Source organism: Bidens hawaiensis, unplaced genomic scaffold (genome assembly GCF_021521415.1).
Source record: "Bidens hawaiensis isolate Kalapana, Puna unplaced genomic scaffold, B.hawaiensis_p1.1 tig00005851_1, whole genome shotgun sequence".
NCBI classification, from domain to species: domain Eukaryota; kingdom Viridiplantae; phylum Streptophyta; class Magnoliopsida; order Asterales; family Asteraceae; genus Bidens; species Bidens hawaiensis.
Genome location: NW_027491385.1, coordinates 265153 through 291194, shown reverse-complemented (window position 1 = coordinate 291194; position 26042 = coordinate 265153). Strand labels below are relative to the sequence as shown.

At 31.9% G+C, this 26042-nt stretch overlaps 1 protein-coding gene across 1 annotated transcript; it reads left to right on the top strand.

Annotated features, from left to right (window-relative positions):
- The first annotated feature begins 610 nt into the window (after positions 1–610).
- On the top strand, positions 611–5335 carry LOC143630941 (protein SMAX1-LIKE 4-like). Its single transcript, XM_077099818.1, has 3 exons — positions 611–2001; positions 2977–3217; positions 3725–5335. The coding sequence occupies exons 1-3, from the start codon at positions 692–694 to the stop codon at positions 5243–5245; spliced, it is 3072 nt and encodes a 1023-aa protein (XP_076955933.1). The 5' UTR covers positions 611–691; the 3' UTR covers positions 5246–5335.
- Positions 5336–26042: the final 20707 nt, after the last annotated feature.

The window sequence follows — 26042 nt, the reverse complement described above, 5'->3', positions numbered from 1 at the left end:
CGCAAACAAAACGCAATAAGTATAATAAAACTTTAACCCCCGCTCCCACCCCACACACACATTTGAAATTTTCAATTAAAGATATAAAGAAAAAGTCTTCCAAGAAGAAAAATCATCCAATTAATCTGAATTCCCAAAATATTATCTTTTGATAGTGAAACATTTAAAAAAGCAATTGAATGAGAATTCAAAAAAGCCAAAACAAAAGGCGATTGCATGGGAACTTTTGCTAATGCCAGAGGAAGTACCGCTTCATTAAAGAGTACCATATGCATCAAAAGTTGTACCCACAACAAAAAGAAATCCCAATATCATGACATTACATATTTACCCCACCAAGAAAATAAACTTAAAAAGTTAAAGAAACTGATAATGATCATGTAACTAGTAGCTAGCTAGTATGTATTTTTGAACACCCTTCAAGTATATATAACCTTCAAATGTTATACTTATATCCTACATTCATACATGCTCCTACTATATCCTTACCTCATTCCCATTTAGAGAGAGAAAGTAGTAGGGTTTTCACTTCAAGAAAGATACATATATACACATATCACATAAGCTAAAGAACCCTATTTTGCAATCTTGAGCAATAATAAGAAGATAGCTTGTTTGGTTCAAGAAAGTTAACCATAGCTAGGGTTTACTCCTATTCTTGGTGTGGGGGGTTGGGTGTTGTAGCCAAGTGATGCGCTCAGGGGGTTGTACTGTACAACAGACACTAACCACAGAGGCTGCTTCTGTGTTGAAGCACTCTCTCAGCCTTGCAAGAAGAAGGGGCCATGCTCAGGTCACCCCTCTTCATGTGGCTGCTACTCTTCTCATGAGTTCAAGAGTCAGTGTTCTTAGAAGAGCTTGCATCAAATCACAAAACAACTCTTCTACTTCTACACCACCACCCCTCCATTGTAGGGCCCTTGAGCTTTGTTTCAATGTGGCTCTCAACAGGTTGCCAACCACACCTGGACCATTACTACATGGCCAACCTTCACTTTCAAATGCTCTCATTGCTGCACTCAAGAGAGCTCAAGCTCATCAGAGAAGAGGGTGTATTGAGAACCAACAAGCAGCTCAAACTCAGCAGCAGAATCCACCTTTGTTGGCTATTAAAGTTGAGCTTGAGCAGCTTATTCTTTCAATTCTTGATGATCCAAGTGTCAGTAGGGTTATGAGAGAAGCTGGCTTCTCAAGCACTGCTGTTAAATCAAACTTGGAAGATTTTTCTTCTACTTCTGCTCCAAGAGTGTTCTTTAGTAGTGGCTCTGGTGGTGGTGTTTACTCATCTCCTTCTTCACCAAACTCGGATCACCAATTCAACCATCATCATCATTTTTATAATAATATTCATCACACTCATCAAAACCCTAACTTTTGGCAAACCCATTTCTTGAATCACTCTTCTGACCAAAACCCATCTCCAAAATCAGATATTTGTGTGAAAAAAGATGTCAACTTGGTCATAGAGGTGTTACTAGGAAAAAAATCAAGAAAAAACACGGTTATAGTAGGCGATTGTTTATCGATAACCGAAGGGGTAGTCATTGAGTTAATGGGGAAGGTGGAGAGAGGAGATGTCCCAAATGAGCTAAAACATGCTCATTTCATCAAGTTTCAGTTCTCATCATTGCCCTTAAGGTTCATGAAAAGGGAAGAAGTGGAGATGAATTTAGCAGATTTGAGAAGGAAAGTTGAGTCTTTGTTATCAACAGGAGATGGTGTGATCATATATGCAGGTGATCTGAAATGGACAGTGGATGAGAGAGAGGTTGGAGGAGTGATTGATGTTTACAGTCCTGTGGATCATCTTGTTGTGGAAATTGGGAGGCTGATTTCACAGTTTAGTGTCACTAATAAAGTTTGGTTAATTGGGACTTCTAATTACCAAACATTCATGAAAAGCAAGATGAAAATGCCTTCTCTTGAGGTTCAATGGAGTCTTCAAGCTGTTTCACTTCCTTCTGGTGGACTTGGGTTGAGTCTCAATGCAAACGCAACCAGGTAAATTATTATTTTTTTGTTTTATTTATTTATTTATTATTAGTATTATTATTATTTTGAGTTACTTAATTGGTTATTTATTTATTATTATTATGAGTTACTTAATTGGTTAACATGTGAAAAAACATATTTGGGAGTTATTTAAGTGAGGAGTTGTTAGATCAGAATGCTGTTTTGAGTTTGTAGTTAAAAACATTCTTGTTTCTGAGCATAAAGGCATGAGATTAGGGCATGCTGACACTGAAAAAAGTAAGGTTGGGAAGAGGAGACAGTCTTTGTTGTTTTTCCTTTTTTTTCTTTTGCCTTTTGATTTTTGTCTTTATTCTAATTATTGAGACATATTTTCTGATTGAACAGAAAAGTAGGACAATGACTAATTTGATCATTTACATATTTATTTATATATAGGAGGCACAAATAGGAGATATTAAAACTATTTATAAGTATAAAATTTTCACAATTGTTATAATGTTTTACATCAACAATTTGTGATGTGTTAATTTAGTCATTAAACTCAATAAAATGTATTTTATTTCTTCATTACTAGTGACTAATATGGAATATCTAATAAAGTATATTAATAATTAATATAATATATAAATAAATCAGTTTTTTAAGTTTACCAAATCGGGACATCAAAGTTCAACTACCATACAAAACATTAAGATAATTCCGACAATAGTTTAGAACATAATCCTTTGAAAACACGAAAAGGTTGGATTTTTTCGTTATCTAGATTTGTATTTTAGTCAAAAGTTACACCTTCTTTGTCCTTAACCATTTCAAAGTTTTAATAGTTAAATTTAACGATTTTTATTCATAGAATGATCTATAGTGTCTCACTGCTTTTACTCCCCATTGACCATTTGAAGATTTTAATTTAATTTAGAAAACACAATATTAAATAATGTCGTTTAGTGTCTTTGTATTACTTTCATAAATTATCTTCATGTTCTCTCTAATGGTGTTTTGTAGTGGGCATGAATCCAGAGTTAATTTGTCAAACAAAACATGTGAGGACACTATGGAAAGGAAGCCATTGCTAAGTGCTAAAGACGAAGGAGATGATGATATGTTGGTCATGAGTTGTTGTGGAGAATGCAACTCGAATTACGAAAAAGAAGTCGCTGTTGTGGCCGCCGCCACTTCAAATAGGACCGCCACGGTCCTACCCTTTTGGCTTCACCCCTCAACACATTCATCAACTTCTCACAAGGTATGATCATCGCATTCACGGTTAACCATTACAAAAACATTACCTTCCATGTAAAAGTCTAAAAGAATTTTTTGCGGCGAAACTCTCCGCCGCAAATTGTCTTTTTATAATACTATTTAGTAGTTTACAAAATTTGGAATTGTTTTTCCAAAACATGTGTCACAAATTAAATCATAAATATTTGTAATATTTAAATTTAAATTAAAATAAAATATGTATTAATTTTCATGAAATTAACAAACTAAGTATTAAAATTACTATATCTATATAAAGAATTCTCACATTTGTAGTTATATTACTTTGGCATAACCTATGTGTAGATAAACAGTTAACAAAACTAAATATGTATATATAAACAAATTAGTTTGATGGTACACATTAGTATTTTTTTAAATTAGAAGTTTAAAAAATATGAACCATTAATAAAAATAAATAAATGATTAAGGTTTTTTTTTCCTTAGATTAAAATTTTAGTGCTCAAAATTTAATTTGTTAACGAATTTTCAGGGTAACTTAGTTGAGCTGAGAAGGAAATGGAACCGACTATGCCAAAACCTACACCAAGGAAGACATAATCTAAACAAGAACTACATGAATTCATCATCTTTAATTAGCAACGAGAATCAAGGATCCGTTGCAAAAAGCTACACCAATCCTTTTTGGCCTAAAAATCATATCGAATCCAACTCAATCTCTTTTGGCGACACATTGAAGCCTCAAACCGGTGGCGGGGAACGTTCTTATCCCCGATTCAGACGACAACAATCGTGTCACATCGATCTCAGTTTTAGCCCGACAAATCATCCAAAACTTGATCAAGAACCAAACTTGGATTGCCTCAAGAGTAGAGAAGATGACAAGGAAGTCAAAATCACACTTGGTCTAGGGACGGTCCCGGATTTGTCCACACAACAAGATGTTTATAAGTGTTTGCAAGAAAATGTGCCATGGCATTATGAGAAAATGCACTCAATTGTCGAGTTTTTGATGAGTTCGTCATCTTCTAAATCTACAAAGAAAGATTCTTGGTTCTTGATTGAGGGGAATGACATTATAGGGAAGAGAAGATTGGCAATGGCAATTGCGAAGGCTGTGTTTGGCTCAAGTGACTCGCTTTTGCGTGTTAACATGCGTGGTCCGGTTCACAAATGGGAAAGCCTCAAAAGGGCATTGAAAGATCAAGAAAATGTTGTTGTGTTGGTGGAAGATGTTGAGTATGGAGATGGGGATCTTTTGAAATCATTGAGGGATGGATTCGAAAAGGGGAAGTTTGGAGATCATGGTGAAGTAATTTTCATTTTGAGCAAGGGTTGTGATCATCTTGATGATGTAAAAGGTAGCCGAATTCCGCCGACTCAAATGAAACTGGTTGTTAATGAGATGAATCCCACTTTGGAAACCGACCAAAAGCGAAAACCAAAGTGGGATTTCGACGACCTAAATAAGAGGAAAGTTCCAAGGATCGAAGAGGGTGAAATAAAGAAAGATTTGTCTAGACAATCAAGCTCAAACACTCTTGATCTCAACATCAAAGCCGAGGCGCAAGACGATGAAAACAACAAAAACATACTAGAACTTAGCCCGAATTCGAGTGATTTGACACGTGAAATGGATGGAAGTCCTCAAAATCCACCAGGGTTTCTTGAAACGGTGAAAACCCAACTCGTGTTCGACCTATCTCCGGCTCGAGATAGCTTGATGAGGGAGAGTTTTATGTTCAAGATGAAGGGGGTGTTTGAGGGGGTGTTTGGGAGTACAGAATTTGATTTAGAATTGGAAGAGATGGTGTTAGATGAAGTTTTGTTTGGGTGTGGGGTATACTTGAATGGCTTGTTTGAAAAATGGCTAAAAGAGGTTTTTCAAACAAGCTTAGAAATGGTGAAAAATGGGGGGAAAGGAGTAAAGAGTTTAAGGGTGTGTTTGGTGATAGATGAAAAAGAAGGGGGTGGGGTTGGTATAGAAGAAAAGGATGAGGGATTCATGGGTACGAATCTCCCTAACAAAATCAAAATATGTTATATTATGTAGGTTTATTTTACCTTGTAAAGTTATGAAATGTTCTATAAATCAAATGTTCTACTTTGATTTAGAGTTGTGTTTTCTAGTTTAACAATGTTCAATAAACACGTTTTGTGTATGGTTCTCATGATTATTAACATTAAGTTTGAAATTCGTGCACCATTATATATATTATTATAAGTACAGATAATGAACAATTTCAGTAACTTGTCCAAATATGTCTTTGGGAAGTGTCACTGACTACTTCTCTTCCAAGTAACTAAGATAATGAATTAATGATCACCTTTAAAATTATCCATAATATTGATACTGAGAACCACCGATCAAAGATACAACATAAACGTTTAATTACGAATGCTATGAATGAAAATCATTTTTTTAGTCTTTGATTTCTCTTGAAATGTGTATAAAGATAATAGACAATATGACTTTAATAAAATGAAAATTTAAGTATGCAAGAGAGCATAGTCTATGTGTGGGAAGATCCATCGTCTGACCATGGTGCCTCATAGCAACACTTGGATTTTATTTTTTTTTCCTTTTCATATTATTTTACCATGTTTTGAGTTTTCCAGTCATCTGAATGGAATTCTTCTTCTTAAAAATCGACAAAGAAACAATTTATTAGAAATTTTTTAAAACATATCATGTGGTTTTTGTAATGAACACACTTATTACGTATGAATACTTGCCTGTTGAGGCCTTAAATCAAAATATAAATGTTGACCTTTCCAAAACCCAAAACAAGTTGGAAAGCACATTTTTATAAAAGATACTTACAATTATTTTTATTTTAACACTTTTATGTTATAAATATGTTATTCTTTATAAACTTTATAAAAATTCTTACCACGCCTTATTTGTTTTATAATAGTTATGTTCTTACCCAAAAAAAAACTTTTCATCTTGTAATACTTGTTTAGATGATATTTTTAACTTTACAATTTCAAAAGAATTCTTATCAATCTAATCTTTATTATAAAACCTTTATTTGTTATTGTCACAAATATCTGAACATCCACGGATATTCAAAAATCCATGTTGGTCCTCCCTCTTACCGCCCCATTAATCACTACAACATGGTTACTTCTAGCTGATTCAGACCGATAGCGCCCATCCGTTAGCCCAGAACAATTAGCCTTATACGAAAATAATTAATATTTGTATTTATCTTGCTAAAAAATTGTGAGAAAATATAATGTGAAAATAACGCATTTGTTGAAAGCTCCACTACAAGCAAATCCCACTTATTTATATATATATATATATATATATATATATATATATATATATATATATATATATATATATATATATATATATATATATATATATATTGTACCATCCTTTTAAAAGGCCATGATTGGAATATTGATAATACTTTTGACTCGATTTAAACCCCCCGAAAACAAGCAAAATCATTACATCAAGCGGCGGGTGTGGGGTTCCTATAGATTTTATTTTATGTACAAATCATTGTAGATGATATTAAATCGAAGAATGTCATACAAAACAAGAATTGTTAGACCCATATACAAATTTATAATGTCATGTATATATTATTTTATATACGGTATAAAAGCGTATCGCTATTATCTTCTTCTCTTCTTTCCCTACACTCCATCCAATCTTCATCTTTTTAACCATCAAATATTGGTTTGTTGTCGGCCCTCTTCGGCCTGTGTTCCTGTTGTGTGATGACTTTTTGTTTGTTTTTCCTGTTCACGTCCTGCTCAAGGATGTTTTGTATAAAGACTTGTATGTTACAAAGCGTTAATGAATAAATTTATAGTAAACTAAGAAATAAATACACAAGATATAAAAAGTATAGTGGTTCGGGTGGGTGTCAACCAACCCATCTTACATTTTTGCATTTGTATCAATCAAGAGTTTTTCAATAAGAACTTTTCTCTTAAAGGTAAAGATCGCATATATGGGACCACAAATAAAATATAATTTGTTTATTACAAATGTTACGAGTCTCATAAACCCGATTGTTTTCTTAGTCTTTGATTTCTTTCATAGCATAAATGTTAGGAAATATTATCTAATTAGATCTTCTTGTTTAATGATTCTGATAGTATATTGATTAGATTTTCTTTTAATTCTTTTTATTATACCAATTTAAGTAGTTGATCAATAACATATAATACTTTATAGTGTTTTATTATTATACTAGTTTGAGACCCGTCTACTATACGGGTAGTTCGTGAAAATACAATATTTAATAAATAATCAATATACAAGAAACAATAAACCTATTAAACACTATTATTAATACACAGTCGTTGTACAATAGTCTTTAAAACATTTTTAAAGTAAAAGATATTATAAATATCAAATATTTGAAAAAAATAGAAAGTAAGTATTAAATTAATAAATTTTGAAACATAAATTTTAAGAATAGTAAATATTATTTTACTATTATAAATTTATTAAAATTGATGAAGTTTAATGCGAGAGTGACAAACTGCAAAAACTTGTAGCTTTTTATTAGAGAGTATAAATATAGATATAAATATATTATGAGAACCATATATATGTATTGTTCTCTTCTCTCCTCTCCTCTCTGAGATCGACTCATTAAAAAGCTCGATCGAGCCGAGCTTAATCGAGCTTGAACCCGAGCTCGAGCCTAAAAGTAAGCTCGTTTAATAATCGAGCCTCAGCCGGAGCTTCACTTATTGAGCTCAAGCCGACTCGCGAGTCTAAACGAGCTTGCCATTTATATAATTTTTTAAAATATATATTTAATAAATATTAATTAATATATATAATGTTATGAAAAATAAATAAAATAATAAATAAATATATATTTTTTATAGATAAAATTATAATAGAAAAAAATATATTTATAATCATATAAAAAATAATTGATAAATAGTAAACGAGCCGAGCCCGAGCCGAGCTTGAGCTTGAGAATCTACTCATAAGCCGAGCTCGAGCTTTGAAAATAGAGCTCGAAACAACCCGAGCTCGAGCTCAGCTCGGCTTGTTTGCACCCCTACTCCTCTCCATGCACACATTTCGATGCTTTTGTTGCTTACTATTAGTTGGTTGTCGGCTCTATTCACACATTATCCGTTTTGTGTGATGACTCTTTCGGTGTTATTTTTTCTCTACAAATCATACACCAACTTGAATTTAACCATAATATGAATTTTAAAAGTAAAAACAAATTCAAATTAAACGTCTATTCTGAATTTTAAAATCAGTAAAGGTTCAATGTCAACGTGTTAAAAACAAATGATAAAAAATCAGCTAAGATGAAGAATTAAGTACGAAAGATCGAAGGAGATATAAAAGGATATTAAAAGCACGAAAACTCTTGTTTTCGTTATTTATTTTTTCAATGGCAGCAAAACTTTATTTTATTTTTTCATTATTTATTTCTAAGTTAGATGTCAAATTGGATCCAGGGCTACTTTAGGAGCATTTTAATTTATTTTTTTATTAAGTAAAAGATAAAATGGTTCTCCTAAATAAAGTAATGGGCTAACCTAAATACAATCCATGGACCAAAAGAATGATCGTGAGTAAATTGTAGTTATCAAAATGTGTAATTTCTTTTTTCTTTAAAACGAGTCTTAAAAGTTAAATTTTGACTTAGCACTAATATTGGGTGAGGTCGCTCGGTCGATGCATGAACAAAACTAATGACCCATGGTTATAACTTATAAGTGAGATGAATATGAACACACCCTACCATACCTGAAGACGACGCATGCTACGTACATACAAATGCCCTCAACTATTAGCTTATAGCCCTCCACTATATTTCTGTTCAATTGTTTCGTTTTTAAAATTTGGTATAGACAAGCCCGTAAAAATTGCATGTTTAGCTATATGTGAATTATTTTATGGCCTTTAGTGTACGATAATTACTCTATTTTGTAATACACATTCCTCAAAATAAGTAATTTTTTCAAAAAAGATATTCTTTTATACCTGGCAATTATTTGCTCCCATAAGGTAATTTTATTCAAGATCATTTGTTTTTGTTGCATATGTTTTCTTTTGAAGTTTTACTCAAAATAAGTTATTCTTCTGTTATTATTCTCTTAGCATAAGTTGTCTTTGGTTGTTTTATGTTAATGCAACTCATACAGCTAATATGTTTAATGAATGCCTCATTAGGTTCTGTAAAAGAAAGTAATTGTAATTTTTAGGACTGTTCAAAGGGTAAGATCATACCCTTTTACCTAATACCCTACCCGGACCCTTTTAAGAAGATCTGTGGACCCGAGACCCTACCCTCTAAATAATAAAAGTGTCGGATATAAATAAGGGTTTCAAGGGCCCAACCCTTTACCCTTTAAAACAGTAATCGCAACTCCATTTCTGCATTTACTAGTTGCATATATCATATATGACTTTAATATATGAATCCTAAAACAATTATACTTTAATTTAATAACACAGTAAACTCTAACTTCGAAAGTTTATCAACCATTTGAATCGATGCAAATAATATTCACATTCACAAATTACATGTAGAGAACAATTCAGTGATTTGTATATATATATATATATATATATATATATATGTTTCCAATCAGTAGTATGATCTTTTATTTTTATTTTTATTTTTCTTAGTAGTTGGGAAATTTATGATGAATCATACATAAAATACAAACATCTCCTACATTACAGATTAATCGCAAATATGATGTATATCTATCTAGAAACTAGTAAACGGGTCAAGCGTTTGAAAAAGGGTCGGACCCTTGAAACCCTTTTACCGTTTAAGGTGAAATTTAAATCTAAGCAGTTAATGCGGAAAAATATCGGATATCGGTCAAGGACCGATATCTGAGATATCAGATATCGAGGTGAGATATCGGTAGGATCTCGATAATTTTAATGTCATGCAAAATTCATATATATATAGCAATTTAACACTAATAATTCAGTATAGTCTCCTATCGCTGACAAATTAACCATTTGCAACTTGCAAAACACTAAAAATCGTAGCAAATAAGAACGAATTTAATACATAAAACACTAACATTGAACACTAAAAGTTGATAATTAAGGCTTAAAACACTGATATCGTGAATATCGGTGATATATCGATGAAATATCAGTCCAATATCGGTCAATTATCGATCAATATCACTGATATTATCGGTACCGATATTCTGACCGATATTTTAATTGATATTTCACCAAGATACTGATAACCGATATATCACTGATATATCGGTGTTATCGACTGCATAGATTTAAATACCCTTTACCCGACCCATGTTATATATTCGGGTCTAATTAAGGGTTTTACGAGTCGGGTAAAAGGGTTTTAAGGGTCTGACCCTTATCTTGCTCACCCCTAGTAATTTTGAATAAGGAATCATTTGAGTTATGCATAAGCTTTTAGCCTATGTTTTTGGGTTATTTTTACCCTCCTTGTGAAGAGGAGCTTCAATACTAATGGTCATATTTTTTTTCCCTTTATAAGACTCGCTACACATTACAGTACAAATGGTTTTGAAGGCACGAAAAACTGTCAAACCGGTGAAATTCAGGTTTGTTTTTGATCTTTCATTAAAAGATTTTCTTGAAATTGTATTATAAGTCACAAAATAATTAGTATAGCATTATTGGAATTCGAGAGCATAAAGACTTCGGATCTAATGAGCATAAAGAAAATCTATAATTTTGAGTTTTGATAGCGAGACCGACCATTTTTTAACTGTGTCTGACTAATTCTTTTTTAATATAATCTTTGTTTAATTTCTTCTCAGATTGAGGAGGCAAAGATGTATATGGGAGGCAGATATTGATGGAATTCAAGAACAATGGTCGACTTATGTGTCACAGTTTATATTCCAGTGATGTATTTTATATTGACAATTAACCATATATTTGTTAACTTGAGAATCTTTATAATATTGACTTCGGATTTGTTATTGTGAAATGAAATGGATACCTTTGCTATGTTTGTATTTTATGTTTGTCATGAGAATTTAATTATTGTTATTAATATAAAAATTAGTAATTATGAAAAAAAGAGTAAAAAAATGTTTTTTTAATAATAATACGATAACACGCATAAATGTTAGTCATAAATGCAATGTCGTAAATGTGAGTCGTAAATGAGTGTCATAAAATATGATATGCGAAAGCGTGTCATATTCAATTTATGACAGAGCCTTCATTGACACGCATTTGCGTGTCATGCCCTTTAATGACACTAAAGCCTTTTTTCTAGTAGTGTTGATGCAGATTGCTAAAGAATAAAGTAATTTAGTTCCATTTAACATAATCAAGTAACTCTCAACTAAACATTCAACTGAAAAAACATGCTTTATTGAAAACTTAAGTTTCATTTATTTTGCCCGAGATACTACATCTAAGCTTTATCTTAACTTGAACCATACTTCGATGATTCAATGATGACAATTCAAATAAATAGTCATTTAAATTCTCAATGTAAGCTAGCCCCGGATGAATTAACATAGGTTAATTAGTTTACCTTGGCTGAAATGCTTCCAAATTCATATAAGTTGGTTGATCAGCAATCATGCATAATGATACGCCGAAGAAATCCAGCTCCAACACATTTAAATCACGATCTAATCGCTTCCATCTCTATTTTCTCTTTTTCGTCTATTTGAGATGATGATGAAATGTTTCTCTCTTGAGCTTTCCATTTTCTCTCAAAACCTTAAGATGAGAACTTTACCCATCATTAAGTTACTAGTCAAATTACTTATTTTGCGTTTGACTAAGTTTAAGTCAGAGAAACTTCCTTTCTCTTTTACATTGTGAAGAGGTAGGTCCCAGCAGAGCCCAGTTGGACCCGCAAGACTCACCTTGAAGAGGGACGTCTGCGCAGAAACCAACTGGATCCGCAGGACCAACCATGCTCAGAGACGTGACGTCCTTACGCGCAGTACGCAAGCTGTTCCCGCAGGAAATGCCTCCCAATGGTGAAGGACTCCGCCTGTTCCCGCAGCTTCGGATACAAGCCATCAGGGAAGGCCACCCGCGCAGCAAGGCTACACGCACAAGGCACTTAGCTCTCACTCAGTGTCACCTGAAGGAATGAGCAAAGCCGGGGACAATCCCGCACAAAGGCGGGAGGGGGAATACTCCCGCCCATAAGCCAGTCCGTACGATACGGGAAGATCTTCTGTACTGTACCTGACGAGGTATGGGCAAAAGATCTGACTAAAGATACGACAGCTTATTGACAACAGTATGGCGAGCAGCATGCTCCTGTACTGTATGTCACTATTAGCCGCTGCCTACTCACCAACTCCTATCGTACCACGTGCATAGCCGGCAGTTGGTGGAAAAGGAATAGTACACAGCAGGCCTGGTCACTATCAGCCGCTGCCTACCCACCAACTACCAGCAGGGCACGTGCGTAGGCCACAGTTGGTAGAACAGGAATACTATTCAGCAGGCCACACCTCCTTGGAAACCTACCTTCGGATATAAATACCACAAAGGGTATGACCATCTCATCTTATCATATCTAATCCATTATCATCATATTATACCTGATATCTGCTCTAGCAATCTCTTAATATACATTTATATTTAAAGAGCAATCTAGTCTGATTCTCACGCCGGAGGGTGGTCACAAGGAGGAACCCCCCCCCCCCCCTTCTCAGTGACAAGCTCACGGTGTCTGTTTTGCAGGTTATCAGAAGAACCATCTTTGCCGGGTCTAACCCCTCGTGGGAAACATCTATCTAACCCCCAGGTTACCCGTAATCTGCCCGGGGTCCGGTTAGTGTTTCTTCACACTGTTTTACAGTGCTATATATAATGAGTATCCACACACCAAAAAAAAAACTTCAAATCTATACTCCGTGATTATGAAGACATATCCAATAAATAGTATATAACATATTCAAATTAAAAATATATACTATAAATTTTTGGGACGAGGAAAATGTGCAAAGGGGTCAATGGCCCTTGGTTGGCTAATGCTAGCTAGGTTAAGTTTGAGTCAGGGGAATGTACCGAGGTTCAAACCATGTACGTGATAAGAATTTTGATCGATTTCAACAAGTGTATGTCACTATAAAGTAATAGGAAAGAAAGCCACTAGTTTAGGATTCAAACTTGAATAAGGTGAGTTATATCCGTGAGATAAGCCTTTTAAAACTCTTCAACAACCAGTTATATTAAAGTCATTTAAAAAAGAAAATATCCAAAAGAAAAAAAAGGCAAGTAGAAGTAAGTATTCTAATAAATATTATCAATATGAGTTATCAAAGAAAATTATGTACTCCTCTATAAATGGTTTTGATTAATTGAGATTTGAGTTACTAAAAATAACTAGCATACTTTTTCGTTTCATATCAAAGAGTCTCTTTACTCAATCCTATCTTAAATATATATATATATATAAACGAAACTTTCTTGCTTTCTTTCAAGTCATCAGATTGTTTTATTTTGTAAATGGTGGTTTCTCATGCATTTGACCCGAATTCACATATATGGGTCTCATCAAACCCAGATAGCTATTAAACGGGTTATAACATCTCATTATATTAAAAATTATCCTCACCAAATTTTTATATGAAAATCTTATAAAATAGGGATATACTGAAAATTAATATACAACTTTTTTTAAAAAGATATTATTTATAATTATCAAACAATATTATAGTAAAAAATAAGCGGTTGTGAAACCCTTTCATCATCAAACCCTAATTATATTGCTAATTTTCTTACAATAAATAAAATTAAAATACAAAAAAATATATAAATATTAGAAACGTAAAATGTAAAACAAACCCCGTAATCAAACCCTGATTTAATTTCTCAATATGTGTTTAGTTACATTAGCGATTCTTTTTTCTTTTACTTTTAACTTAAATAAAAAGTTTCACAAAATAATATCCAAATTATAACAAATAAACATAAACTAATAAATATAAAAAATTAAGTAGATATATCATTTAACGTTTCACTAAAAAATACACATAATTCAACATAAATTAATCAAAATATGTTCAAGTATATTATTAACTTCTTATAATAAATAAATTAAAATTCAAAAAAATACATTCACAATACTATAAACGAAAATATTAGAAACGGAAATTTTAAATAGCCCCCGTAATATGGGGGATAAAATGTAGTTCTAATATATAAATTCCGATCCCTAAAATTTTTTGAAATATACATACTTGTGTTCCTTTTAAGAAATATCAATTAGTAACTAATTAGTTAATACCTATGTGGATGTTAAGTAGTAAGTACCTAACTACCTAAGTAACAAGTTTTGTTGTAATAGATGCATTTAAATCACTCTTGTTGGCGCGAAACACCAATATATAAATTTTAAGCACTTTATAAAAATTCATATAATCTAATATAAATAAAATAAATTATTAAAAATCAAAATTAACCACGATATTCATGCTTTTTGAAAACGACAAAGAATGGAAATCTGTGGATAAGTAATAAAATTAGTTTATCAAAAAATTGTTACCAATTGAATAAAAGGAAGTATGATTAAAAAAACTTATTAAAATGTATTTTAACTTTTAAGGTATTAAAATAAAAATTAAAGTATCTTTTAGGATGGAATGATTGAATAATTTGATTAACCAAAAATGTGAGATAATGAGTAATGAGTAGCCTTTACGAAATGAGGAAGTAACACTAGCTCAAATATGAACACAACAACCACATTATCATACGATAATGATGGAACATAATCATTACATGTGCATTTCACTACAATCACTAAATAACATATTTGTTGATTTACTAAAACCTTTTTTACTTTTTCTTTATCATTGACCTCTTGGTCTAATGATGTGTTGATTAAAACTTAGGATTGTAAGAACATGTCACAATGAGGTTATTTTAAGATGATGGTTTTATTTTTTATTGTGTTTCTAGGTAAGTGAAGTCCGTCAAAATTAGTATGGACGAACAACATCTCGTATCAGAAAGATTCAATCAGATATTAAGGATAATTTCAAACGCTGTTAAAAGAAAACTTTTATACTTTACCTTCGAAGAAAAAAATCGTATGGACAACAAAAGTTGTGCGATTTTTAAATTTGATTAGGTTAATCTTATAACATCAAGCATTTACTTTTTTAATATTAAAAGTTAAATGAGAAGATCTTAATAAATATTTGAGCAACACATCCCTAGCTACATATTATCGACATGCATATATGCAATTTCTTTTCTTCAAATGCAACGACCTGTATGTGTGCATACATTTTAAAAAACAAAGTCATTGTAAAAAATTGCACTTGTTCGCGTGTAACTAACACACGAATTCTTTGATGTTTGTTTTTATAACGCCTATATCATGAGCAGAAGATAGTTATAGGAGAACTGTCGCTAGTTTAAAAGCATTCAAAATAGGTTTACTCATGCATCATCTCTCAAATATAACTAAAAATCATCATGCCACTTCTAATTCCATCGTATATATCATATCGCTATTCCAATTAAATAATACATCTTTATTCAATTTTGTTTGTTGTGTTCCTTTCTTCCACTCACAAATTTAAATATCTTAAAAAATGGTTATGCATGAGGTGAATATAGTAACCCTTCAAACATAAGGAACTAGCGTTGATTCTCCAAAAAGTTTAGGGGATGCGGGATCTGATACAGTGGTAAAATAGCGTACACTTCTTTTCATTTTAGTCTAAAAACTTTGAGGGAAGGTTCGTTATGGGGTGCTTATTAATGTAAGTGCTCTAAAAAATGATCTAAATAGTTAGGATTCTTCATGTGTTGATTGCTTGCATTGTCTCCCAGTTTCTCAAATTTTTAGTTAGGGTTCTTTATTATTATTATTATTATTATTATTATTATTATTATTATTATTATTATTATAGTTTTTTTGGTTTTTTCAGATAATCAAATGTGTCAAATTACTGTCAAACTACAAAATTTAACCCCATTCCACTATCACAAGATAGTGTTTTCCTCAACAAGTCATTAACCAATTATGAACAAACTCACTAATAAATCTAACAATGCTCTCTCAATGATACAAGAATATATGAAAGATCTTGTGATACCTCTCCTTTTTGCTCTTCTTTTGATCTTGATTTCAAAACTTCATTTGATTGGCGTATATTGTGATTTTATAATTTCATTAATACAACCAACAAAAACAATTCTGCGAATGTTTAGATTCAACATTGACTGAAATTGTGCTTGATTCAAGTACTTTTTTTAAGGCAAACTTTTATACTAATAATAGGTATAATAATAAAAATTATGGATATTTGATAGACAATGACTGAAATTAAGCTTAGTTAATTTGTCATGAATGATGCCAATGTTTGGATTCAGTTAATTAGTAAATTTCAGTTTAAAACAAAGATCTCCCAATCATGTCACGACTTATAGATGGTTGCATTCTTAAATATACTTTTAAGAAATGTGACATCTACAAAGTAACCAAGTAGCTCAGAAAAACTTGTCGATGTAGATTCATCATAGCCGACTCTCAGTCCGCAATTCTCCTCCATTTCTTTTTGATGCAAAAGGTATGGAAAATGTCTTGTTGGTAAAAGTTACACCAACTGTTTGAAGAAACGATATATTATACTTGTATGACCTGTACGTGGCATCCATAATCGACACATGTAGAAAAGCACATGATAACTCGAATGATGTTAGATGGATGAAGAGTATTGCTTCTGACTCGTTTGAAATTGTATTGGTAGAAGTATATTATCTAGCTGATAGAGTAAACATCGTACTAACTGGTAGAGTAAACACCATACTGGCTAACCGATAATTCAAAATGATTAGTCTTGCTGAGTTTAAACAAATTCTCCCATTTAAAATGACGACGTTTATTTGAAAAGTCTTCATAGTGTTGTAACTTTTTAAAGTAGATAATACATGAAAATATTTTGCGTGCACCCTTTTCGTACGTAACGATATGATGGACCATTTAAAGATGTGGGATAAAGCTTTCTTGGACAATTGTTATTATTATTCTAAAAAGATGAAACTAGTTTTGTCTTTATTAATAAAAAGTGTCAGGGTAACAAAATTGAAGTATTTGAAGATAAGAATCAGTTCAAAGAGTTTCTATTTTTATACCATTTTCAATTTTTTTTTTTACATCTTTCAGTTTATAACTCACATGCAATATATTTTATTAATCGGATATAGCAAGACCATCTATAGTGGTGGTGGGGAAACACCCCCCACCATATTCTTCATTGGCTGGAAAAATTAATGGCCCAGCCTCCTTGCACCTTCAGCGTTTTTCTCCACAACTTTGGGTGACATGTTGATGCCCAAAAACGTCCAATGGGCGGTGTTCCACGACGTTTTATGTGACATTCGTCAATTTTCGATTCGTGTTCGTAACGTAAACCCGACCCGTTGGGTCGATTCGATGTATTAAATATATTTTAATAAAGTGATTCCCGACATTTAATGTTCTTTATTCGTTGTTCGTTGTTATGTTTATAAATTCTCGAAACTTAACGTTAATCGAGCCGCGCGAGTAAAACGCGTAAATAATCCAAAACCGAAGACCTTATAATATAAAGTTTGGGCAAAAAGGTAAACTCTAAAAACTTATTATAGCTTAAAAGATATTAAACATCATTTAAAATGTTTATGAAACTGCAGGGTCCAAAGTGTAAATAATATTTAAATTATATTATTAAATAAACCCAATCCTATCCCGTCCTCCCCCCCCACCTCACGTTTTTCCGGCCGCCGGAATCGGCGCCGGAGGTAACCCAAACACCACCAAACTTCGTCGTTTTAACCAAATAAATATGTAAACGCGTTTCTCCGTCAATATAAAACATTAACCAACAAGTTAATTGCGTTTATTCGCCGTAAATAGACCCGTAATGGTCGCCGAAAAATCCGGATAATCAAATCAACGAATTAATGTGAAGACGCTCCTCCACCTAGTATAAATAGACGCCTAAACTCATAAACAACTCGCTCATTCCTCTCAATCCCCCTCTAATACACCGATTTGTCTGTAATTGGGAGCTTTCTTATTACTTTTCCGACAACTGGATTTCGGTCAAAACAAAACCTTATAAGGTAATTAATATATGTTTGTTAATGTCGTTATACCAATAAACAAAACCCCTAGTCTAATTATAACGAACATGGAACAGAAACCCCAATTGATAAATTAAGGTTTATGTTCTTGAAGATGAAGAAGATGAAGTTGAACATCTGTTTAAAGTAAACTGTTTCCATAACTTCATTGAATTGCTTCCTAGTCCAACTGGTTAAATCGTTAACATTGTAAACATGAGACCCGGGTCAAGCGTTTTTTTTTTCTTTTTGTGTTGGGCCCTGTATTGTTATTATTATTATTATTAAAATCCATTTCAAAACTAATGGTATATTTAAGTATTAAAACCCATACTATAAACGAATATTGTCACCAGAGCAGTTGGATAATACCTAGAACTTATACCACCAAGACCCGGGTTCGAAACCCGGGTCAATCGCATATTTTTTTTATTAAACATTTTTCCAGTTTATTATTAATTAATAAATCATTTTAATCAATTAATAATCATAATAAATTTATAAAAACCTTTTTTAAATTAAATAAAAATTATGTAAATTAACTATAAAATATATCTCACCATTTTACATATAAATATCAAGTTTCTCGTTTTCATATGTCGTTATTAAAAATCGTGTAATAATCGCAAAGTAAACTTTAATTCTCTAAAAATCGTTTTGTTAAAGCAACAATTATATTTTCGACTTGTAAACAATAGTTCAAGCTTTTCGAACATATAAACTTTGTTTTCTCGCCATTAAAGTGCTTAAATTGTACTAATAACCAAGTTGACGTTAAAACATAAATAATAATATAATAATCTAAGAGCCATAAGATTCGTAATAAAATAATAACTATCTTCTAAAACTATCATACAATTAAACAACCTTAAATCCCGATGGAATAGCCGTTAAAAGTCATGTTTCTTCTTATTTATAGTTCGTACGGATTGATTGCTTCGGTTCCTTTGACGCCTTCAAGTTATTCTTATTCATTTTTCACTTCAATTATTAAGGTGAGTTTTTCACCACCCCGTTTTAATGTTTTGGGGTAGCATATGTATCCTTATAAAGATTCAAGTGTTATTTCTTCTATTACAAAACTACAATTCGTATATGGACTTGTGTGTTACTTGTATTACTTGCACGAATATTACTTGCACGATTGGGAAGCCTCATTAAGTATGATCATACGCCCCCCTTTGCACTCTGGTCCATTTGTATCGAGTGGAAAAGAGCCTTATTATCCAAGTACGTTGGTTGTTACCAATTGGAAAGGACCTTACTTGCGCGATTATCCAAGTACGTTGGTTGTACCAACTGGAAAGGACTTACTTGCTCGTTTATCACATGTCTATGAATTGTATGGTTTTTATGTACGTATTTAAACTGTGGAAACTCACCAACTATATTTATAGCTGACCATATTTTATACATATGTTACAGGTACCGTGATTAGAGGTTGAAGTATTGAAAACACTTAGATTACTTAGGGTATTTCAATAAAAGAACTATTGTTATGGTTATGTTTTGGTTTGAACTTATATTGTTACTTTCGAACTTGTGTTACTTGGCTTATTAAATAAATTAATGTTATTATGGTCACTTAATAGTGCCACGTGTGTTTGAGCAATCTGTACGTCACACTCGGCGTTTCCGCTTAAGCCTGGGTGTTACATTTTAGGCCAACCCCCCCCCCCCACATTGCTCCCACTACGCTCGATCTTGTAAGAAGTTGATAAAATATATACATCAATATTTAAAGTTATAATCGGGGTGGTTCAAATCAAAATTGATCGAGTTTGATTTTTATGTTTATGGTAGGTTATTATTCTATAGATAACATTTAAGTCATGTGATCACTTTCAAATTGAAGTATTTCAATGCGATATATTTGAAATCTCAATTAGATAATTCACAAAGTTAAAAAGTAGTATGTAGGGGTGTTCACGGTCCGGTTTTCACGGTTTTTGGGTCAAACCGTGAACCGAACCGTTGGTAACGGTTTTTGATTCTTGTAAACCAAAACCAAACCGTTGAACTTTTAAACCAAACCGTTCATTACGGTTCGGTTCCGGTTTGGTTTCGCGGTTTGAGACGCGAATAATTTGAAAATGTTTAACATATATAAATACAATTCGCCCATGATCATGTTTAAACACAATTCGTCAAGAAATATGAAAATACATCGGAATAAGCGGCTTAAGTCTGAGATCATAAAATATATCTTGATTTAAGGTTTAATACTTTAATGAAGAAAATTTAAAGGCCGATTCACTGCAGCTTGCTACTGTGTTTGAAATTTGAGCTCAACCATTTTTCAGTTAGTATTTAGTTAATAGTTTAATATGCATGTTATATATTCATTTGCACTATCAATTCATATTTAACATAATTACTGATATTATATATATATATATATATATAATTATAAAATATTTTAAAATATATATAATTATATTTTACGGTCCGGTCCGGTTTTGTATGCTTCGTTTTTGATATAAACCGTAAACCAAACCGTTCGCTCCGGTTTGAAATTATTGAAACCGACCGACCGAAACTTGAAAAAAAAACCAACCGTTAAACCGAACCGATGACCGGTTTGGGCGGGTTCACGGTTTCGAACCGAACCGTGAACACCCCTAGTAGTATGTGTGTTTTTTATTCGTTTGCAGCCCTAAATAGACCAAATACTCAGTATTTGTAGGGAAAGAAATAACATCTAGTTTGGGTGAAATGACACAATGTTTTATTTTCCTTTGATTTTAAGTAAATCCTAATTACGAAAATATCTTGATCAAACAAAGTCGACAACATTTTTTCATAAGTAGTTTAAACTGTATTTGGAATGTTAAAAACATCCTAAATAATTTGGTAACAAAATAGCATTAACCAACCAACATAGTTATAATCTTCTTTTATTCAAACCGATAAATCAAAGATGAATATGTAAGAAAAAACAAAGGTAAAAGAAGAATAATAACTTAAAAGTATAGATCGATGTATATTTGGTAATGAATAAAAAAACATTGCTATGCGGGAAAGTAAATGAACTCAGATATCACTTTTGGTAAAGCCGAGTAAATTCCAATCTAAAGTTATCGCAATCAAAAGACCCAGAACAATCATCAACATACATACCCTACCACCATCTTTCACAGCCTTTACGCTTATTAAGTTTCTCATCATTTTCATTTATATGTTCTCCAAGTTTCATTTTCATGTAACCCAAGTCACGTTGCTGGAGCTCGCCGATGAGATGCTGATAATAAGGGTAGCTTTCGAATCACATGGATAAGGGTGTAGAACTGTAGATAAGCATACAATCAACAAAAGATATAGTTCGGAGATACGTTGATCAATATTTCATGATATCAAAAATAATACACTTGTGTATTAATATCTTACTATAACAATTTAAATAATTAATGAAAGATATAAATAACCTAGACAAAGATTTATGTGAAGTTGACCCTAACTTTTATTTACAAATCTAGCAACTGTCATCTTTAAACACGTAAATGCATCATGTCTAGCTTAGTACGAATAAAATTTTCTCTCATTATTACGTAATGTTTTTATTAAGACTTTAGTTAACTACGACTCCCTCTTCTAACATGATGAGCCATAATTGTGTATCCGCAAGTGATATTTTATTAAGAAGCAGTATTTACATATATTGTGAGAAATTGAACAACCATCTTGTCTATTAGATTATAATATTTGATTAGTGATAACTATCATTAGTGGTAGTTATTGTACAGCATGATCAACGACCGTCTAAAAGATATGCACCTCTCAATTTGTTTCTATGCATTTAGTTGTATCAATATCGATGACTGAAGCATCATCGAGAAAGTGGGGACCGAGAAACTCAAAGAAGAAACAAATTAAGAATGTTGTTTGTTGGAAACATATGACTATGGAGGGTGAAGATGAACCAACACTCTAAGAAGTAATGATCGAACAAAATTCATTGCAAACCTCAAAGTTCCTTCTTTCAACGAATTTCTACGTAAAGCTTCACACTGATTTGTTATCTATATATTTGAGATCATCTACTATTTATAACCTACACATGTGGATGTCACCCGAGACGCGCATGTGTGGATTGATAAATATGATGATGTTATTCATGATACACATTTGTTGGTATGTAAAAACTCTAAAATACAAGTGTAGGTGGATAAAAAGCTTTTAAAACAAAGGGTATAAGGGGTGTAAAATGGTGACCCTCTATATGAGGCTGAGGGTTTAAGCCATGCGGTGAACAATAGTGATGATCTAGTAGTAGGATTAGAGGGTGTGCAGGTTAGTCGTTAAAAAACATAGAAAACTTTAAAACACACTAGATTAGTATACGTACATATACATAGATTAAAATAAATATGTAGATTTGATCATTTGATTTAAATGTGTATATATTGGGGGTGATTTTGATGAGAGCTAAGCTAAGTATTATATTACATGGGCCTCAAAACGTGGGCCGAACACCACCTAGGAGGCCTAATAAACCTGTTACAAATGATAAATCTAGCCTACTCCAGTTGGGCCAAAACTAATAGCTACTATCCATTTGAAAAGTTGAAATTGTTTGTATTGAGGAATCTTCCCCGTGACAAATTGCTACTATTTATGCATGTTTGTACATTTTGATTTTACCGTTAACATGTAAACTAGGGTTTTGAGAAATCACATATCAAACCGGTCCGGTTTGATGGGTTGACCGGAACAACCAATCTTATGGTTTGATGATTTTAACAAATGTTTATATATTTTTTTAAAGCATTAGTTTTTAAAAAACTTATAAAATGATCGATATGGTTCACAAAAGGAATCTCAAACAGGCCAACTTCCATGAAAAGCAATCTTAAATAGGCCACTTTTGAAATAATCAATATGATTCTTGAAAAAAAAAAGTTAAATTGAAAGGTTATACGATGGGTTTGGATTACATAGTTGGTTCTAAGTTCCAAACTAAAGCACGAGCTAATAAACTGTCAAAAAATAATTGTATGAATCTCAAACAAACCGGCCTTTTAACTTATATTGGTTTGATAGGCTTTATCGGTTTATGAAGTTGTTATGATACAAAATACCAAAATGAGGAATTCGATAAATTGAATTCATCCATTTGAACACGTTTATTTCTCCTGAGTTGTTCTATTTTTTTAAAACATCACTTACACCAATTTTTGATTTTTTTATCATTTTATTTTACTTTAAGTCCCCATCTCAGTCCATCTTTCACTTTTTTTCTTTCATCTTTCAGTCTTTCTTAATTTTTTTTATATAGATACTTTTTTATTATTTTAAAATTACTTGCTAAATAAAAATAAAACTAATTAAAACTTTTTATTATAATAAAAGAAACATCATATAATAATAATAATAATAATAATAATAATAATAATAATAGTAACAACAAAAAATAAAACATGACCACCACCTCCGAAAGAGCTTCATTTTTTCTTGTTCTTGTGTAAGAACTTATTTGAAAATGGGTTCTAAAAATGCTACCCACAATACACAAATACATCTTTTTTTTTTGTCTTTGATTTTTCTCAAAATGTGTATAGAGATAATAGACATAACTTTAACACGAGTTAAAGCCAAAATTTAGGGGTTCCATCCGTCCGGACTCGTGGTTGGCTCGGGCTACCTTTAGCCAATGTGGGGAACGTATAAAGTACTCGGCGTTATTTAGTTGGTCGTTCAAAAAAAAGGCCAAAATTTAGCTACAAGAGAGTAGAGTCTACGAGTAAGAAGATCCATTGTCTGACCACATGCCTCATAGCAACACTTGTCTTTCATATTATTTTACCTTGCTTTGAGTTTTTCAACCATCTTGTTAAAGGTGAAGTAGTCCGTCTCCTGAATTCCTAACTAAAAGTTGTGTAATTTTAGAATTTCAATTATTTTCTTAAAATAAGGTATTTGTTAGCATATATCTTGTTGAATGACTTCTCAACACGAGTTGAGCATATTTCAAGGCATGCTAGTGATGTTAGATATGCATAAACTTCTTCAAACGCTTGTCACATTAAAAATGGTGAAAATTCATTGATGTTAGAGAGAATAAAAATACACTAAATCCTAATATGGTATTGCGCGCATCCGAGAACTTTAATCACTGCTTCGAGAAATACATATCCCGATATCCACTCCGTATGAACCCGTAAAGTGATGTGTTTATCTCGAAAACAGAAAATGTGTTAAAATTATAAAAGATGAATACCAACTTTTAAATGTATAGAAAAATTACCAGATTTTCTTAATCTTACTCAGAGCACCTTAAACCACCTCGAGCATTCACAACCTATCCTTATCTTCAAATATAAAATTACACCAAAATCACTATCTTCTCTTGCTCAATTTCAATTAAATAATACTTTTTTATACCTTTCATCATTACATTTTTCTGTTTCCTTCACTCACAGCCACTCTAAAAAATATTAAAAAATATAGAAGATGAACAATAACTTTTAAATATACAAAAAAATATTAAAAATGCTGTGATTTTTATTTCTCCTTTATTTACGATATCCTAAACCATTTCTTTATTATAAAATTCTCACTCACAAAATTTAATATATTAAATGTGAATGCTCCTGTATAGTTGTATTTATAACCCACTGGCCACCTCCCTATTTATAGAACACCGAAATTCAAAACCGCCATCAAATAAAATCCGTTGCATAAAAAATAAAAATAAATAAAAAATAAAAACCGTAAAGTACAAAACCGCATTAATATTTGTCTGAATTGACAGATATCTACAAACTATAAATACACACACACACACAAATATGAAACATATGTGTGAGCACTCATCACCTCACATACTTATCCTAAGAAACCAAACCAAACAATATTAAGGTTCTCAATTCTGTAGTAGTCAATGAGACTGTTATATGTTTGTGACGGTGAAGAGGAGTTAAGCCGTCATGAGGCTCCCGGCGCGTGTCCACGGTGCGGTGGCAAAGTGGAGGCTGTTGATTGCTCTCATAAGTGGAGGTGTTGCTTTGTTCCGGTGGCTAATATTGTTAAGAGAAGGTATAAGTGTTCCATATGTTCTAAACGCTTGGTAAGCTTGTACTCTTAGCTACTTTTGTTGTACTAGCTCTTGATGCTAATTTGTTAAAACATGATTTGATTTAACGATTATTACAAATTTAATAAAGTGTTTTAGCTTTTTTTTTTATTTTTTGTTTGTTTATAATCATTGGATTAACGATAATTTAATACGCGAACCCTAAACCCTTAACTATTAACGATTATTACAGTTTGCGTTTCGACATATTCCACCACAGATTGGGTTGTGACACCGTTGGTTCACAGCTTACCAGACACTATCATGCAATTTATGACAATATTTAATTTATTTATGCAATTTATGACAATATCTAATTTATTTATTTTAATTTGTTAAAATATGATTTGATTAACTATTATTACAAATTTACTAAAGTGTATATAACCATTGGATTTAACTATTTAAGCAATTAATGCCTGTTTTTTTTGAGGTTATTATTTAATAATGGTAATAGTTATTTAATTGTAATAGTCATATTTTTTATATGGCACAAATTATGATAGCATTACATTAAATTGGTGTAATTAAAATTAATGAAATTTTTGGCTATTGTATAGCTTAACGTTTTTAAAATAGAAACTAAATACAAAATACAATATATAATCGATTTTTAATAATTCAAGCCCTAGCTGATTAATCGATAATAATTTATAAATTTAATGTGATCATGGTTGTAGAAATCTCGTCAAGGCGGCGAAT

What these genes read in the sequence shown, in the direction of transcription:
- LOC143630941 (XM_077099818.1), top strand. Translation starts at nt 692, where the DNA reads ATGCGCTCAGGGGGTTGTACTGTACAACAGACACTAACCACAGAGGCT. An exon ending in CTCAATGCAAACGCAACCAG is followed by an intron (nt 2,002 to 2,976) that starts GTAAATTATTAT and finishes GGTGTTTTGTAG; the next exon opens with TGGGCATGAATCCAGAGTTA. An exon ending in ATTCATCAACTTCTCACAAG is followed by an intron (nt 3,218 to 3,724) that starts GTATGATCATCG and finishes ACGAATTTTCAG; the next exon opens with GGTAACTTAGTTGAGCTGAG.